Source organism: Heteronotia binoei, chromosome 15 (assembly GCF_032191835.1).
Source record: "Heteronotia binoei isolate CCM8104 ecotype False Entrance Well chromosome 15, APGP_CSIRO_Hbin_v1, whole genome shotgun sequence".
Taxonomy (NCBI): domain Eukaryota; kingdom Metazoa; phylum Chordata; class Lepidosauria; order Squamata; family Gekkonidae; genus Heteronotia; species Heteronotia binoei.
Window position 1 is genome coordinate 2473554 of NC_083237.1, and position 18755 is coordinate 2492308.

Consider the following 18755-nt stretch of genomic DNA (forward strand, 5'->3'; position numbering starts at 1 on the left):
CACTCCGAAGAGTCTCAGAGCGGCAGCTCACAATCTCCTTTCCCTTCCTCCCCCACCACAGATACCCTGTGAGGTGGGTGGCGCTGAGAGAGCTCTGACAGAAGCTGCCCTTTCAAGGACAACCTCTGCCAGAGCTATGGCTGACCCAAGGCCATTCCAGCAGCTGCAAGTGGAGGAGGAAGAAGAAGAAGATATTGGATTTATATCCTGCCCTCCACTCCGAAGAGTCTCAGAGCGGCTCACAATCTCCTTTCCCTTCCTCCCTCACAACAGACACCCTGTGAGGTAGATGAAGAGATTGGATTTATATCCTGCCCTCCACTCTGGAGAGTCTCAGAGCGGCTCACAATCTCCTTTATCTTCCTCCCCCACAACAGACACCCTGTGAGGTGGGTGGGACTGAGAGGGCTCTCCCAGCAGCTGCCCTTTCAAGGACAACCTCTGCCAGAGCTCTGGCTGACCCAAGGCCATTCCAGCAGGTGCAAGTGGAGAAGTGGGGAATCAAATCCGGTTCTTCCAGATAAGAGTCTGCACACTTCACCACTACACCAAACTGGCTCTCCATCAAGATCAGTCTTGCCACTCAGACAGGCAGCAGCTCTCTCCAGCGACTCAGGCAGAGAAAGGTCCTTCTCATTACCAGCTGCCCGGCCCTTTTCACTGGAGATGCCGAGGAGTGGGCCGTAACTCTACGGAAGAGTCTCTGCTTGCCACGCAGAAGGCCCCAGGTTCAGTCCCCAGCAGCATCTCCAGTTAAAGAAGACCAGGCAGGAGGTGATGGGAAAGACCCTTCTCTGCAAGAGACCCAGGAGAGCTGCTGCCGGTCTGAGAAGAAGAAGAAGATATTGGATTTATATCCCGCCCTCCACTCCGAAGAGTCTCAGAGCGGCTCACAATCTCCTTTACCTTCCTCCCCCACAACAGACACCCTGTGAAGTGGGTGGGGCTGAGAGGGCTCTCACAACAGCTGCCCTTTCAAAGACAACCTCTGCCAGAGCTATGGCTGACCCAAGGCCATGCTAGCAGGTGCAAGTGGAGGAGTGGGAATTCCAATTCACCAATTTTACTTCGAACACTTCTAGCATTTGCATACAAACATCTATAATTTCCCAGGAAAGCTAGGCCGGCACCTTCCTCCTGCTGCCTCGAGACTCTGGCAGACAGTCCATACTGTTTGTCACCATCACAGTGGACAACTCTGATCTGTTACCCAGTAGAAAAATAGCAGCCAACCCTTCATCTCCCAGATAAGAGTCCACACACTTAACCACTACACCAAACTGGCTCTCCCATGATGGACCCAAGTAGACGGCAGCTGCAGACATTCACTGAACGTGGGAACTTCTGCGTACAAAGCAGGTGTCCCACCGCTCAGCCGCCACCCCTCTGGGGTTCACAGATTATACCTATTATGGGTTGTTTGTCGATGAAACGAGTTCAGGGTTTATGTTTAACTCTGTATCCAAATATGCCGCTAAACACAATGCGACTGTTTCTGTGCAAATAATACCCTCCTCTGACAGTCTTTTCTTTTTGGTGGCACTGGGCGCGGCAGCTTGCCTTGCTCAGATACAGGTTATATCTTTTTTTTTTTTGGTCTATTCTGTTGATGGAAAACTAAAGCACAAACAAAATTCCGTTTAAAAGAAAACAAAGGCTGGAGATTACACTGCTCAATCCATGTGCTGAAACGGTACGATTCTATGCACTGTTAGAAATCACGTTTTGTTTATTTATACCCTGCTTCTCGTAGCTCCAGGCAGCTGGCAAATTCAACTTTACAGAATGGCAAGCTACGCCCCACACAAGCCCACCCCCCCTAAGTAATTGAACAAAGCAGGAGTCAAGTTGCATCTTTAAGACCAACCCATTTTCATTTAGAACATAAGCTTTCGTGTGCTCTTAAGCACACTTCATCAGACGAGGAATCCAGCACAGTGAGCAAAGCCATACATAGCTTTGCTCACTGTGCTGGATTCCTCGTCTGATGAAGTGTGCTTAAGAAAACACGAAAGCTGACGTTCTAAATGAAAATGGGTTGGTCTTAAAGATGCAACTTGACTCCTGCTTTGTTCAACTACTGGATATATTTCAATTCCACCCAGCCCTTTCCATGTTCTTCCCTAAAAACACACACACACTCCTAGCGTAGGCAGTACTGACTTTGATGAGCTGAGGGCCTGATTCGGCAGTTTCATGCGTCCTTTGTGCAGGAGATGTGACTCAGTGGAAGAACCTCAGCTTTGTGCGCCAGGTTCAGTCCCTGGCAGCATCTCCAGCTAAAAGGACTAGGCAGGAGGTGATGGGATAGACTTCTGCCTGAGGCCCTGGGGAATTCCTGCCAGTCTGAGTAGACAGTTCTCACCTTGATGGATGGGTGATCTGATTCAAGAAGACGATACTGGATTTATATCCTGCCCTATACTCTGAATCTCAGCGTCTCAGAGCAGTCACAATCTCCTTTACCTTCCTCCCCCACCGACAACAGACATCCTGTGAGGTAGGTGGGGCTGAGAGAGCTCTGGGGAGCCAGTTTGGTGTAGTGGTTAAGTGTGTGGACTCTTATCTGGGAGAACCGGGTTTGATTCCCCACTCCTCCACTTGCACCTGCTGGAATGGCCTTGGGTCAGCCATAGCTCTGGCAGAGGTTGTCCTTGAAAGGGCAGCTGCTGTGAGAGCCCTCTCCAGCCCCACCCACCTCACAGGGTGTCTGTTGCGGGGGAGCCGCTCTGAGACTCTTCGGAGTGGAGGGCGGGATATAAATCCAATATCATCTTCTTCTTCTTACAACAGCTGCCCTTTCAAGGACACCTCCTGCAAGAGCTATGGCTGACCCAAGGCCATTCCAGCAGCTGCAAGTGGAGGAGTGAGGAATCAAACCTGGTTCTCCCAAATAAGAGTCCGTACGCTTAACCACTACACCAAACTGGCTCTCTTACAATCACCTTCCCTTCCTCCCCCACAACAGACACCCTGTGAGGTGGGTGGGGCTGAGAGGGCTCTCCCAGCAGCTGCCCTTTCAAGGGCAACCTCTGCCAGAGCTCTGGCTGACCCAAGGCCATTCCAGCAGGTGCAAGTGGAGGAGTGGGGAATCAAACCCGGTTCTCCCAGATAAGAGAGCTCTGGCTGACCCAAGGCCATTCCAGCAGGTGCAAGTGGAGGAGTGGGGAATCAAACCCGGTTCTCCCAGATAAGAGAGCTCTGGCTGACCCAAGGCCATTCCAGCAGCTGCAAGTGGAGGAGTGGGGAATCAAACCCGGTTCTCCCAGATAAGAGAGCTCTGGCTGACCCAAGGCCATTCCAGCAGGTGCAAGTGGAGGAGTGGGGAATCAAACCCGGTTCTCCCAGAGAAGAGAGCTCTGGCTGACCCAAGGCCATTCCAGCAGCTGCAAGTGGAGGAGTGGGGAATCAAACTTGGTGCTCCCAGATAAGAGTCCACACACTTAACCTCTACAGCAAACTGGCTGTCAGTATAGGTTCATGTGACAAGAGGGTAGATTCCGCTTCAAATCCCCACACAGCTATGAACCTCCCATGAGCCAATTCACTCTCTTGCCCTGCCCTACATTCATAGGGTCATTGTAATGACAAAAACAGGATACATCCTGGTATAACACCCTGGCCTTTTTGTGGGAAGGCTGCTGCACAAACACAGGAGGAAGACAGGACTTAGGAAACGGCGGCTGCAGGTGGACTTTGCAAACACAGGGATGGGGAAGCCCTTCCCATCCAGCCCCCACCCCTTACAGAGGGCGCAGTGCTGAGTGTGACCCTACCTGGATGGCTCCTGTATGCGCCCGGTGAATTATCCAAGATGACTATACTGGACAGGTCATTATGTACAACGGAAAGGTCCTTGATGTAACTGCCCAGCTCCAAAGTGCAGTGCTGGAGAGAGGAAAGAGAAGCAGCGCTGGTCAGGCTCACCTCGGAACGGACTCCTTTCTGGCCTTGCTACCCCCTCCCTGGGGAGACATCTCCAGGACCCCAAGGAAAAAGGGATCAGCAAATACAAATGTCACGGGCTGTGGGAAGAGATCTGCGTAGCCTGGCCAAGAACAAGTCGCCCAGTTGTTGCTCAGCAAAGAAAGCAGACAAGGATCAAGGTGGAACCTTCCCTCTGACCAGCTGGGATCACAAGGGATCCTTTCCCCCCTGCTATCACCCAGGCCCACAGCCACAGGGCGGAGGGCACGAGGCCTACCTGTCTGTAGTATCTCCTCTTCAAGATGCTCCTATTATTGTCTAGCTTGTCGGCCACAGCTGAGCCGTAGATTTCCATGCTGGCTGTAAAGACCACCAGCTCATACCACTGGCTCACCTGCGGAGAGGTGGGGGAAGCAAACAAGACGAAGATCAGAAAAGTCAGTGGCAATTGTAGTGCACACGTGTCCCAACAAACCCAAACTTTAGGCTCAGATTAGGCCCCAACCTGTCACCCCTGTCTGATGCCTTGAAAAACAGTCCTTTGAGTTCAGGAGCACCTTCAAGACTAACAAAATCGGCAACAAGGGAGGAGCTGTCGTGACTCACAGCTCAGAAGCGAGCCATCGATTCTGTTAGTCTTGAAGGCGTGACTGATCTCCGCTGCTACAGACAGACTAACACAGCTGCCCATCTTGACCTAGTCCTGTTTAAGACTCTCCCCGCAACATGCCCACCTGCAAAGCAGTTCCCTACCCCAGATCTCGCCAATGGTTTCAGCCAGTAGTTCCCAACCTGGGGCCCAGACGCTTGCGGGGGGAGGGCTGCAAAGTTATCGCAAGGGGCCCAATGAACTCACCACATGCGCACGAAGCCTTGTCATTTTTTTTGTCACGTATTTTCTCAATCAACAGGACAACAACTATTTCTGAGGGGGAGGGGGGGAAGGGTTCCTGCAATTTTTTTTGTCCTGTTAAAAGCTCTCCCTGTCAGCTTTGCTCATCCAAGCAGTGCCTTCTGCGGGTTCCAACCTACAAATGAGCAAAGCCACCAACTGCCCATATATGTGCCTTCTCCATTGTGGATTCCCGCCCTCACCCCGTAAAAAGCCTGTTGAAGGCAGTGAGGAAGAGCCTCCCTCTCTTGGCTTTTGGACACCTCTGACCAACATTCCCTCTAAGCTGTGGGGTTTTGTGAGCAAAAATTCTATTTTGCGAGCTACTGGCATTAAAGTTGTGTGCAACTGCTTAATTAGTTTGCTCTAGGGCCATTTTTCCTGAGCTGAGACCAAAACGTGTGAGCCGGAGGTTAAAAAATTTGTGAGCTAGCGCACGCTAACTCAGCTTAGAGGGAACAACGCCTATGACTGAATTACTCAAGAGGGCTTTTCTACGTGGGTTATCGGAGTGCGAAGCGATTCCCAACGTGACTTGGGATAACTTATCGGGGACTGCGGTCTACGCTACTGCGTACCGTTCACTGTAGGTTGGATCCTACTCTGTAATTTCCCAACATTTAATGTGTCATGTTAACAATTTGCTTTGGCTTTAGTTTTGTTTTCTAAATTTCTAGTTGGTTCTATGACTCCCATCCTATTTCATTGTTTTGTTTATTGAATGTCCCTGTCTTGTTGACTGGATCAATTCACTCTGTGTAATCCACCTTGAACCCCAGTAAGGAAGCTGGACTAGAAGGAATGTAAATAAAATGTAAAAAAAAATCAATGAGTCTTCCTACTCTGATTGAAGCTACCTCCTTCGCACTTCCCCCAAGAGGCTGGGAGAGAGACTGAGCAGGCCAGGGGCCCATTAAACATACAAAGCTGCCTTCTACTGAATCAGACCCCACCCCCCTCGGTCCATCCAAGTCAGTCTTGTCTACTCAGACTGGCAGCGGCTCTCCAGGGTCTCAAGCGGAAGTTTTCCACACCTATTTGCCTGAACCCTTTTTTGGAGATGCCAGGGTATGAACCTGGGACCTTCTGCTTACCAAGCAGATGCTCTACCACTGAGCCACAGCCCCATTCATGGCTCTCCAGTGTCTCAAGCTGAGGTTTTTCATGCCTCTTTGCCTGGACCCTTTTTAGTTGGGGTTGCTGGGGATTGAACCTGGGACCTTCTGCTTACCAAGCAGATGCTCTACCACTGAGCCACAGCCCCATTCATGGCTCTCCAGGGTCTCAAGCTGAGGTTCTTCACGCCTATTTGCCTGGACCCTTTTTAGTTGGAGATGCCGGGGATTGAACCTGGGACCTTCTGCTTCCCAAGCAGATGCTCTGCCTCTGAGCCACCGTCCCTCCCCTGACCAGCAGTGGCTTTCCAGCTGAGGTTTTTCACGCCTCCTTGCCTGGACCCTTTTTAGTTGGAGATGCCGGGGATTGAACCTGGGGCCTTCTGCTTCTGCAGATGCTCTACCCCTGAGCCACCGTCCCTCCTTGCTTATTTTCTTCTACTAAAAGAACAAGAAAAAAACAAATAATGCTGAGATCTGTAGGAAGCTCAGACCTTCTATGCCGGGAGCCTTTTTCCTGCTAGCTCAAGGCATGCCCAACAGATGGGGACGCTGTGACTATTCAGCGGTAAAGAACACACACTCTGCATGTGCTCAGGAGCCCTCCTGATACCAGACATGCCAGAGCAAAGCCCGGAGATGCCTCTGAACAATGTGTGCTCTGGCCCGCCCACCCCTCCTCCAGAGGCGGGCTTCCCACATCCTGCACCTACGGAGGCTTCCTGGCCGCCCACACAGAGGTCACGTGACAGCCACACAACCTCAAGGTTCGAAAGGCCAGAATGCAGGCGGAGCAGGTTGTTGCCGGGCAAGAAGGGATCGAGCGGGTGACGTGAAGCTTCTGGCTGGAGAGTGACAGACTCCATAAATAATAGAACAATGGCGCCTTTAAGACGGACAAAGTTTTATCTTAAAGGTGCCACTGGACTCTAACTTTGCTCTATTGCAGGGGTGGCCAAACTGTGGCTCTTTCACACACATTGTGTGGCTCTCGAAGCCCCAACCGCCCTCTTGGAGAAGACATCTGTCTCATTAAATCACTTCTCCAAACCAAGCCAGCCGTTGGCTTGGAAATGCATTTAAAGTTAAAGTTGCATTATTTCCACCTCTCCCCTCTGCCATCTATCTGTTTTCCTTCCTTCCCTCCCTCCCTTCCCTCCATCTGACGTTCAGGTCGTTGCAGGGGTGGCCAAACTGAGGCTCTTTCACACACATTGTGCGGCTCTCGAAGCCCCAACCGCCTCACCAGCCCTCTTGGAGAAGACATCCGTCTCATTAAATCACTTCTCCAAACCAAGCCAGCCGTTGGCTTGGAGAATGCATTTAAAATTAAAGTTGCATTATTTCCACCTCTCCCTCTCTCATCTATTTATTTTCCTTCCTTCCCTCCCTCCCCTCCCCTCCCCTCCATCTGACGCTCAGGTTTTGCAGCTCTCAAACATCGGATGTTTCTTCTATGCGGCTCTTACATTAAACAAGTTTGGCCACCCCTGATCTATTGCTTCAGACCAACACGGCTACCCAGCTGGATCCACAGATAATAAAATCACGTGCTCCAGAAGCACAATGTGGGGGGAGGGACACAAGCTGAGTGAGAGCTGAAGGGTTAAAGCTGCTCAGCAGAGAGGACAGGCAGACACCAAGGAAGCCCTGGAGACTGGCAGATCCAGCCAGGCGAGGGCTCAGCGCCGCTCTTCACCCTCGACCCAGGAGGGCCAAACCTCCTCTTTGCCTCAGAGACCAGATGAGCTGGTTCTCCGGCGTTTGCGTCACCTGACAGGGATCTCGGCCTCAAGGCTGTGGCAGAGGTGCTGGGGCCAGTGTCATTCTTTCCAAGGCTTGTACCAACGGTTCTGGCCCAGTTGCCATGACCACCCAGCCTGCTTAAAGAGATTCAGCTCTATCCTAGAGTAGGAAGGGACCTCTAGGGTCTTCTAGTCCAGCCCCCTGCACAATGCAGGAAACTCACAAACTCCTCGCCCTAAATTCACAGGGTCTTCATTGCTGTCAGATGGGCATCCAGCCTCAGTTGAAAAACCTCCAAGGAAGGAGAGCCCACCACCTCCCGAGGAGGAAGCCTGTTCCACTGAGGAATCGCTCTGACGGTCAGGAAGTTCTTCCTAAGGTTGAGCCGGAAACTCTTTTGAATCTTCGCTGCTGTCAGATGGCCATCGAGCCTCTCTTTAAAAAACTCCAAGGGAGGAGAGCCCACCACCTCCCGAGGAGGAAGCCTGTTCCACTGAGGAACTGCTCTAACGGTCAGGAAGTTCTTCCTAATGTTGAGCCGGAAACTCTTTTGAATCTTCATTGCTGTCAGATGGCCATCTAGCCTCTGTTGAAAAACCTCCAAGGAAGGAGGGCCCACCACCTCCCGAGGAAGCCTGTTCCACTGAGGAACCACTCTAACAGTCAGGAAGTTAGAATCCTAGAATCATAGAGTTGGAAGGAGCCTCTAGTCCAACCCCCTGCATAATGCAGGAAACTCACAAACCCCTCCCCCTAAATTCACAGGATCTTCATTGCTGTCAGATGGTCATCCAGCCTGTTTAAAAACCTCCAAGTAAGGAGAGCCCACCACCTCCCGAGGAGGAAGCCTGTTCCACTGAGGAATCACTCTGACCGTCAGGAAATTCTTCCTCATGTTGAGCCGGAAATCCTGCCACAAAACCTATTATCCCAAGCATCCCCAGAGCCAAAGCCCTCCTCAGCTCTGTTGGGTCTGGCTGAAATCCTGCTGCCAGTAAGGGAACAGGTAGGGGAAGAAACAGGCAGAGAGGCATCTTCCCCACCTCCCGTACTTAGAATCCTAGAGTCGGAAGGGACCTCCAGGGTCATCTAGTCCAACCCCCTGCACAAGGCAGGAAACTCACAAACGCCTCCCCCTAAATTCACAGGATCAGCCTTGCTGCCAGATGGCCATTGAGCCAAGGAACCTCCAAGGAAGGAGAGCCCACCCCCCACCTCCCGAGGAGGAAGCCTGTTCCACTGAGGAACTGCTCTAACGGTCAGGAAGTTAATCATAGGAAGGAGAGCTCCCCCCGCCCCCAGGAAGCCTGAACTTCCTTCTGAACCCCACACCGACTGTCTCACATACAAGGCTTCTTTCCAAAGGCTGAAGCAGCAAATCAGCTGCCCCAGCCAGGCAGGGCTTTTCAAGTTCATCTCAGCCGGCCCCGGAAAAGTGACAGTAACTGTTGTCAATGAGGTATCAATGAATGACCCAAGGAACTCATAAAAGGGCCTTCAAGGACATTTAGCTCAGCCCAAATCCTGAGCATATCTGGCAGATTGGTGTCCATTCTCAACGTGCAGACATTCAGCAAGGGACCCTTCGACCCCTTAACTGGTTCCCTAGTCCAGCTGCTCTTGCCTTTAGGACGTTTCTCCTAACATTCAGCCGCAATCCGCCCTCCTGCAACTCAGCTCTGACACAGGGCTTGGTCCATGTGACACGCTTTATCTGAAGAGCACATTTACATTTCCCCTAAACCAGGGGTGGCCAAACTGCGGCTCCAGAGTCACACGTGGCTCTTTCACACATATTGTGCGGCTCTTGAAGCCCCCACCAACCCATTGGCTGGCCTGGAGAAGGCATTTGTCTGATTTCAATCGCCTATCTGAGCCAAGCAGCTTGGAGAATACGTTTCAAGTTGCTTTCTTTCCACCTCTCCCTCCCTCCTCCCATCTATTTTCCTTCCTTCCAGCTCTCAAACATCTCACATTTGCGTCTTGTGGCGCGCAAATATTTGATGTTTATTCTATGTGCCTCTTATGTTAAGCATGTCCAGCCACCCAGGCCAAACATACTATCACCTCAAGCGCCAATCATGTGACTTGTTTTCCAGCCTTCCAATCATCTTAACTGCCCTCCGGGGGGGGGGGGGGGAACGTCCTAAGGAAAAGGCACTGAACACAGACGGGCATGCCTCTTTCACACACCACCTGAGGCAGACAACCCCTCTCTGAATCGTGGACTGCAGGAGACAGACCCTTCCGCCTCACCCCCACCCCCACAACACACACCATAAGGAGGTTCTGTTGGCTTACCACTTCTAGAAAAAAGTCCACGTGTGGCCTCTTATGTACAAAAAAGCGGACTGGGTGCTTGTCTATGACAACCTGGAAAAGAGGGGTGGGAGGAGACACATTTAGCAGGAGCCTGGCCATAAGGACATAAGAGAAGCCATGTTGGATCAAGCAAATGGCCCATCCAGGCCAACACTCCGTGTCACACAGGGGCCAAAAAACCAGGTGCCATCAGGAGGTCCACCAGTGGGGCCAGAACACTAGAAGCCCTCCCACTGTTGCCCCTCCCCCAAGCACCAAGAATACAGAGCATCGCTGCCCCAGACATAAGGACATAAGAGAAGCCAGGTTGGATCAGGCCAAAGGCCCCTCCAGTCCAACACTGTGTCACATAGTGGTCAAAAAACCCAAGTGCCATCAGGAGGTCCATCAGTGGGGCCAGGACACTAGAAGCCCTCACAGTGTTGCCTCTCCCAAGCACCAAGAAGACACATCATCACTGCCCCAGACATAAGAACATAAGAGAAGCCCTGTTGAATCAGGTCAATGGCTCATCCAGTCCAACACTCTGTATCACATAAGAACATAAGAGAAGCCCTGTTGGATCAGGCCAGTGGCCCATCCAGTCCAACACTCTGTGTGACACTGGCCAAAAAACCCAGGTGCCATCAGGAGGTCCATCAGTGGGGCCAGGACACTAGAAGCCCTCCCATTGTGCCCCCCCACAAACACTAAGAATACAGAGCATCACTGCCCCAGACAGAGAGTTCCAACAATATGCTGTGAGAGCCACTGATGGATCTCTGCTCCAGATGTTGATCCAATCCCCTCTTGAAGCTGGCTATGCTTGTAGCTGCCACCACCTCCTGTGGCAGTGAATTCCATGTTAAGAAGAAGTAATTCTTTTTATCACTTCTAACCCGACTGCTCAGCAATTTCACTGAATGCCCAGGCCCTGGACCGCATGCCGGGTCTTGACAACGGCACGCTTGCCCCTTGGCTCTGAGCCAGCCCTCCCTGAGCTACAGTGGGAGAGGGCACCAATGCCAAGGGGAAACAGGAGCCCCAGGAGGCTTCCCAGGTGTCTTCTGAGGCTTGACAACCGCAAGAGACTAGAGGGCTGGGAGGGACCTCCCATCGAAGGCTCCCCAGGAGGACTGGGGAGATTCTCCCCCCACACTCCTGATAGTATGTTAAGCCAATCTAGCCCCCTGTTTCATAGAATCCTTGAGTTGGAAGGGACCTCCAGGGTCATCTAGTCCAACCCCCTGCACAATGCAGGAAACCCACAAACACCTCCCCCTAAATTCACAGGAGCTTCTTTGCTGTCAGATGGCCATCTAGCCTCTGTTTCAAAATCTCCAAGGAAAAAGAGCCCACCACCTCCCAAGGAGGAAGCCTGTTCCACTGAGGAATTGCTCTAACGGTCAGGAAGTTCTTCCTAATGTTGAGCCGAAAACATTTCTGATTTAATTTCAACCCACTGGTTCTGGTCCTACCTTCTAGGGCCACAGAAAACAATTCCACCCCATCCTCTATAGGACAGCCCTTCAAGTCCTTGAAGATGGTGATCCTATCACCTCTCAGCCGCCTCCTCTCCAGGCTAAACCTTTCCTTCAACCTTTCTTCATAGGATTTGGTCTCCAGACCCCTCACCATCTTCATCGCCCTTCTCTGGACCTGTTCCAGCTTGTCTATATCCTTCTTAAACTGTGGTGCCCTTTACGCGCTATCACTCTGTCGAAGTGGCAGACTTTGACCGCCCAGCATCGGTGCAGACCGTTCTACAGTTCTGCACAGACAGAAGTTCTAGAAAACCGGCGGATCGAACAGGGCTTCAAAACACATGGCGTTCACGTGATGCAGCCTTACAAGGGATCACGACGTTGGTCCATCAGAGTCAGCCTTGTCGGCTCAGACAAACAGTGGCTCTCCAGGGCCTCGGGCAGAGAAAGGTCCTTTCCCTCACCTACTGACTGGTCCTTTTTAAACTGGAGATGCCAAGGAATGAACCTGGGGCCTTTGGCATGCAGAACAGGGGCTCTCCCACTGACCCACACCTCCTCCTCTTAAAACAGGACTACTCAATCAGACGGTGCCATTGTGCACCGGGGCGTCTCACCTTAAGGATGAAGTCAGGGGGTGTGCCGGGCCTCACCGTGGGCCTCAGGACCCCGTCGTGATGGGAATGGATGAGCGTCTCATCCAGGTCTAGGACAAGAATCTTTCTCTTCACCTGATCTGCCAAGGAAGGGAAGGGGGGAAAGGGAAGCAGACAGGGTTAGATGCAGCCCAGACAGTCCACTTGTTTTGCCATCCTCTTTACAGGCCCTTCTAATATTAAGAACATAAGAGAAGCCACGTTGGATCAGGCCAATGGCCCATCCAATCCATGTCACACAGTGGCCAAAAAAACCCAGGTGTCATCAGGAGGTCCACCAGTGGGGCCAGGACACCAGAAGCCCTCCCACTGTTCCCTCCCCCCATCCCAAGCACCAAGAATACAGAGCATCACTGCCCCGGGCATAAGAACATAACAGAAGCCATGTTGGATCAGGCCAATGGCCCATCCAGTCCAACACTCTGTGTCACACAGGGGCCAAAAAACCCAGGCGCCATCAGGAGGTCCACCAGCAGGGCCAGGACACTAGATGCCCTCCCACTGTTGCCCCTCCCAAGTACCAAGAATATAGAGCATCACTGCCCCAGACATAAGAACATGAGAGAAGCCATGTTGAATCAGGCCAATGGCCCATCCAGTCCAACAATGGCCCATCCAGTCCATCACTCTGTGTCACACAGCGGCCAAAAAACCCCAGATGTCATCAGGAGGTCCATCAGTGGGGCCAGGACACCAGAAGCCCTCCCACTGTTCCCTGCCCCCACCCCAAGCACCAAGAATACAGAGCATCAATTCCCCCAGAAAGAGAGTTCTATCTATACGCTGTGGCTAACAGTCACTGATGGACCTCTGCTCTATATATTTATCCAATCCCCTCTTGAGGCTGTCTACGCTTGCAGCTGCCTCCACCTCCTGTGGCGGTGAGTTCCACGGGTTATTCCATGTACATTCCGCATGATCCCAGGAGGAAGTGTTTAAAAACCCCACCCATCTCGGTGAGGGCCACACTTACTGAGCCGTTCCCGTGAGACTTTGGAAAGGGGAAGGATATCGTAGCGCACCGTCTGATACTGGATCACCTGCCAGAAGGAAAAGAAAGGATTCTAAATGTTTGCAAAAGGCAGCAACCCGTCACAGTGCAGCCAGCTGCGCGAACGCTGGCATGCAGAGTGCCCCCCCATGGCAATTCATACAAGGAATAACGGGGAACACACACACGTAAGAGGGAGGTTTTGGTGGTGGGAAGGGCCTTCGTTACAGCCAATTCATGGCAACCCCTGAAGTGGTTTTTAAGGCAAGAGGCTAACAGAGGGGGTATGCCATTGTTTGGCTCTGCAGAGTGACCCTGGACTCCCCTGGTGGTAGGGGAGGGACGGTGGCTGAGTGGCAGAGCATCTGCTTGGCAAGCAGAAGGTCCCAGGTTCAATCCCTGGCATCTCCAACTAAAAAGGCTCCAGGCAAGTAGGCGTGAAAAACCTCAGCTTGAGACCTGGGAGAGCCGCTGCCAGTCTGAGTAGACAAGACTGACTTTGATGGACCAAGGGTCTGATTCAGTAGAAGGCAGCTTTATATGCTCATATATTTGGGAAGGGATGGTGGCTCAGTGGTAGAGCCTCTGCTTGGTAAGCAGAAGGTCCCAGGTTCAATCCCCAGCATCGCCAACTCAAAAGGGTCCAGGCAAGTAGGTGTGAAAAACCTCAGCTTGAGACCCTGGAGAGCCACTGCTGGTCAGGGGAGGGATGGTGGCTCAGTGGTAGAGCATCTGCTTGGTAAGCAGAAGGTCCCAGGTTCAATCCCCGGCAACTCCAACCAAAAAGGGTCCAGGCAAGTAGGCGTGAAAAACCTCAGCTGGAGACCCTGGAGAGCCGCTGGCAGTTGAGTAGGCAAGACTGACTTTGATGGACCAGGGGGGGGGGGTCTGATTCAGTATAAGGCAGCTTCATACGTTCATCCAAATACTGCTGACGCTTGCTTGGCTTCTGGGATCTGACAAGATCAGGGTTGCCAGATCTGGGCTGAGAGACTTCAGGACACCCCCAAGCCCTGAAGATGTACATTTTTAAAGAAAGAATTTGCGAACAAAGTGATGCAGAAAAGGAGGAGGGGGAAGGCAGCTGGAATTCAGATGCATCGAGAAATCTGCCCCAGTCTTGCACGCTTCATTCCTCTTAACACAAGTGCTTTCCTATCAAAAAAAAAAAGGGCAGAGCGCGATATGGTTCTCAAAACAGACGGTGAAACTTGGCCTCCTGGCTCCCGTCTAGGGCTTACGTTATGTTTGTACAAGACTCAGCTTCAGACTCCAGCCAACGGACTGCCCTCCTCCCACTCGCAGGTAGAGCACCGAGACATCTAGTGCAGCCGGAGCGCACCTCCCACTTCCCCTCAGAGCCCTGATACCAACAGCTGGAACTTCCTCGGCTATGGAGGTGCACCAACTCTGCAAACATCAGCCGAAGATTGTTTTTCAAACTACGCCCTTCCTTTGGCGCACAGTATACTCTGCCCCCACCCCACCCCACTGCTCGCAAGGAATCTGCTGTTAATTTAAGCCTTATCAGACCTGACGAGTTGGCTCCTTTCTGCCCAGTTTGACTGCAGGGACTCTGCACTCTGCCCAACTCAGAAGGGAGAAGGACCCCTGGGCCTCTGCTCTCCCCTCCTGGCCACGAGACGCCCGACCTCTTCTGCAGAGAATCTGGCCTCAAATGATACCAGCACCCGGCCTTACTGACATCCCAAGGTGTTTATTTGCCACCAGGGTTTTTTTTCGCAGCCGGAACTCCTTTGCCTATTAGGCAAAGGAGCCAATCCTCCTGGAGCTTACAGCAGGCCCTGTACGAAGAGCCTCTTGGACGATTGGCTGACATCAGGGGGCGTGGCCTAATACGCAAATGCAGGGCTTCTTTTGTAGCAGGAACCCCTTTGAGGCCACACACCCCTGATGTAGCCAATCCTCCTGGAGCTTTCAGGAGGCCCTGTACGAAGAGCCCTGTAAGCTCTTGGGGGATTGGCTGACATCAGGGGGCGTGGCCTAATACGCAAATGCAGGGCTTCTTCTGTAGCAGGAACTCTTTTGCCTGTTAGGCCACACCCCCCTGATGTAGCCAATCCTCCTGGAGGCCCTGTACGAAGAGCCCTGTAAGTTGTCCAGTTAGCTCAGTTGGTTAGAGCGTGGTGCTAATAACGTCAAGGTCGCAGGTTCGATCCCTGTTTGGGCCACAAGTTTATATTTGGGGAGGGACGGTGGCTCAATGGTAGAGCATCTGCTTGGTAAGCAGAAGGTCCCAGGTTCAATCCCCGGCATCTCCAACTAAAAAGGTTCCAGGCAAGTAGGCTTCACAACCTTTCAAGCCTTCTCAGCACTGCCCCCCTTGACAGGGGTGATGTAATGACTTCTGAGGTAACAAACTGCCCGCCCTCCTGCAAACAACAATCTCTCCCCCCCCCCCCCCAGATCTCCCTCCCCAGGATTTCCTGGGCTCTCAGGGACTTCAGCAGACCCACTTCTTTCCTCCCTCATTCTCCCTTTAACTGGAAAAGGAAAGGAAAGGTCCCCCGTGCAAGCACCAGTTGTTTCCAACTCTGCAATGACGTTGCTTTCACATGGTTTTCACGGCAGACTTTTTACGGGGTGGTTTGCCATTGCCTTCCCCAGTCCTCTACACTTCCCCCCCAGCAAGCTGAGGACTCATTTTACTGACCTCAGAAGGGTGGAAGGCTGAGTCAACCTGGAGCCGGCTACCTGAACCCAGCTTCCGCCGGGATCAAACTCAGGTCAGGTTTAGTGTGCCAACTCTTATCTGGGTTTGATTCCCCACTGCTCCACTTGCAGCTGCTGGAATGGCCTCGGGTCAGCCATAGCTATCGCAGGAGCTGTCCTTGAAAGGACAGCTTCTGTCAAAGCTCTCTCAGCCCCACCCACCTCACAGGGTGTCTGTTGTGGGGGAAGAAGATGTGGGAGATTATAAGCCGCTCTGAGTCTCTGATTCAGAGAGAAGGGCGGGGTATAAATCTGCAGTCCTCATCTTCTTCAATCCCAGAGCATGGCTGCCCTGTTCACCACTGAACTGGAGGGCCAGCGTAACAAGACAGGATGCTATTCCTTAATGATTTGGAGTTGGGAGTACGCAGCGAAGTGGCTAAGATTGCAGATGACACGAAATTGTTCAGGGTGGTGAGAACCAGAGAGGATTGGGAGGCACTCCAAAGGGATCTGTCGAGGCTGGGTGAGTGGGCGTCAACGTGGCAGATGCGGTTCAACGTGGCCAAGTGCAAAGTAATGCATATTGGGGCCAAGAATCCCAGCTACAAATGCAAGTTGATGGGGTGTGAACTGGCAGAGACTGACCAAGAGAGAGATCTTGGGGTCGTGGTGGAGAACTCACTGAGTATGTCAAGAGAGTGTGCGGTTGCAATAAAAAAGGCCAACGCCATGCTGGGAATTATTAGGAAGGGAACTGAAAACAATCAGCCAGTCAGCTTCAAGAGGGGATTGGATAAATATATAAAGCAGAGGTCCATCAGCCACAGAATATTATTGGAACTTTCTGGGGCAGTGATGCTCTGTATTCTTGGTGCTGGGGGGTGGGGGGTGAAGTGGAAGGGCTTCTAGCCCCACTTGTGAACCTCCTGATGGCACTTGGGGGGTTTTTGGCCACTGTGTGACACAGAGTGTTGGACTGGATGGGCCACTGGCCTGATCCAACAGGGCTTCTCTTATGTTCTTTTGCCTGGGGCAGTGATGCTCTGTATCCTTGGTACTTGGGAGGGGCAACAGTGGGAGGGCTTCTAGTGTCCCTGCCCTGCTGGTGGACCTCCTGATGGCACCTGGGTTTTTTGGCCCCTGTGTGACAAAGAGTGTTGGACTGGATGGGCCATTGGCCTGATCCAACATGGCTTCTCTTACGTTCTTATGGCTGGGGCAGTGATTCTCTGTATTCTTGGTGGGGGGAGGGATCAGTGGGAGGGCTTCTAGTGTCCCTGCCCTGCTGGTGGACCTCCTGATGGCGCCTGGGTTTTTTGGCCGCTATGTGACACAGAGTGTTGGACTGGATGGGCCATTGGCCTGACCCAACATGGCTTCTCTTATGTTCTTATGTGACACAGAGTGTTGGACTGGAGGGGCCATTGGCCTGACCCAACATGGCTTCTCTTATGTTCTTATGTGACACAGAGTGTTGGACTGGATGGGCCATTGGCCTGACCCAACATGGCTTCTCTTATGTTCTTATGTGACACAGAGTGTTGGACTGGATGGGCCTTTGGCCTGATCCAACATGGCTTCTCTTAGGTTCTTATGTTCTGGGATGCAGGGCGCCAGGCTGCTGCTGTTCCATCTGGGCACCCTTGGAGGAGATCTTTCTGGGACAGACCAAAGCCACTTCCTCGTCCCGCCTGCACGAGGCACTTGGAATGGTCTCCACGGCTCTTCTCTCAAGCCGCACACCTTGGCCAGCCTTCACCCTGACCTGCATGGCCCAGGCTAGCCTGATCTCATCAGCGCTCTGGAGCTAAGCAGGATCAGCCCTGCTTAGTACTGGATGGGAGTTCACCAGGGCTGCTATGCTGAGGCCTGAAGTGGCAAACCACCTCTGCTCCTCTCTTGCCTTGAAAACCTTCCAGGGTTGTCGCAAGTCAGTGGCAACTTGAAGGCACTTTCTGGCTCTATTAAAAGCTTTCCTGACCTTGGTGGTCTATGCCAGGGGTCCCAGTCCATGGCCGCTTAGCAAATGGGCCGTGAGTTGTATAATTATTTCATTTTATATTGCAATGTAGTAATAAGAAGACGACAGTATTAGATTTATATCCCTCCCTCCACTCCGAATCTCAGAGCGGCTCACAATCTCCTTTCCTTTCCTCCCCCACAACAGACACCCTGTGAGGTAGATGAAGATATTGGATTTATATCCCGCCCTCCACTCCGAAGAGTCTCAGAGCGGCTCACAATCTCCTTTCCCTTCCCCCCCCCCCACAACAGACACCCTGTGAGGTAGATGAAGATATTGGATTTATATCCCGCCATCCACTCCGAAGAGTCTCAGAGTGGCTCACAATCTCCTTTCCCTTCCTCCCCCACAACAGACACCCTGTGAGGTAGATGAAGATATTGGATTTATATCCCACCCTCCACTCCGAAGAGTCTCAGAGCGGCTCACAATCTCCTTTCCCTTCCTCCCCCACAACAGACACCCTGTGAGGTAGATGAAGATATTGGATTTATATCCCGCCCTTCACTCCGAAGAGGCTCAGGCTGGCTCACAATCTCCTTTCCCTTCCTCCCCCACAACAGACACCCTGTGAGGTAGATGAAGATATTGGATTTATATCCCTCCCTCCACTCCGAATCTCAGAGCGGCTCACAATCTCCTTTCCCTTCCTCCCCCACAACAGACACCCTGTGAGGTAGATGAAGATATTGGATTTATATCCCTCCCTCCACTCCGAATCTCAGAGCGGCTCACAATCTCCTTTCCCTTCCTCCCCCACAACAGACACCCTGTGAGGTAGATGAAGATATTGGATTTATATCCCGCACTCCACTCCGAAGAGTCTCAGCGCGGCTCACAATCTCCTTTCCCTTCCTCCCCCACAACAGACACTCTGTCAGGTGGGTGGGGCTGAGAGGGTTCTCACAGCAGCTGCCCTTTCAAGGACAGAGTCTCAGAGTGGC

The 18755-nt window shown here is 52.4% G+C and overlaps 1 protein-coding gene and 1 non-coding gene across 2 annotated transcripts in view; one reads left to right on the top strand and one right to left on the bottom strand.

The window, feature by feature from the left end:
• The window catches only part of CTDNEP1 (CTD nuclear envelope phosphatase 1), a 33431-nt gene that overhangs the window by 5641 nt on the left and 9035 nt on the right, over positions 1–18755 (bottom strand). Inside the window, exons 2-6 of the mRNA XM_060256365.1 lie at positions 13095–13161; positions 12083–12201; positions 9982–10053; positions 4205–4321; positions 3777–3888 (exon numbers count right to left, since the gene is read on the bottom strand). Of these exons, the coding sequence (XP_060112348.1) occupies positions 3777–3888; positions 4205–4321; positions 9982–10053; positions 12083–12201; positions 13095–13161 (487 nt within the window). The remainder of the gene's footprint in view (positions 1–3776; positions 3889–4204; positions 4322–9981; positions 10054–12082; positions 12202–13094; positions 13162–18755) is intronic.
• Positions 15230–15304, top strand: TRNAI-AAU (transfer RNA isoleucine (anticodon AAU)). Its single transcript has one exon. It is a non-coding gene; the product is annotated as a tRNA-Ile (tRNA).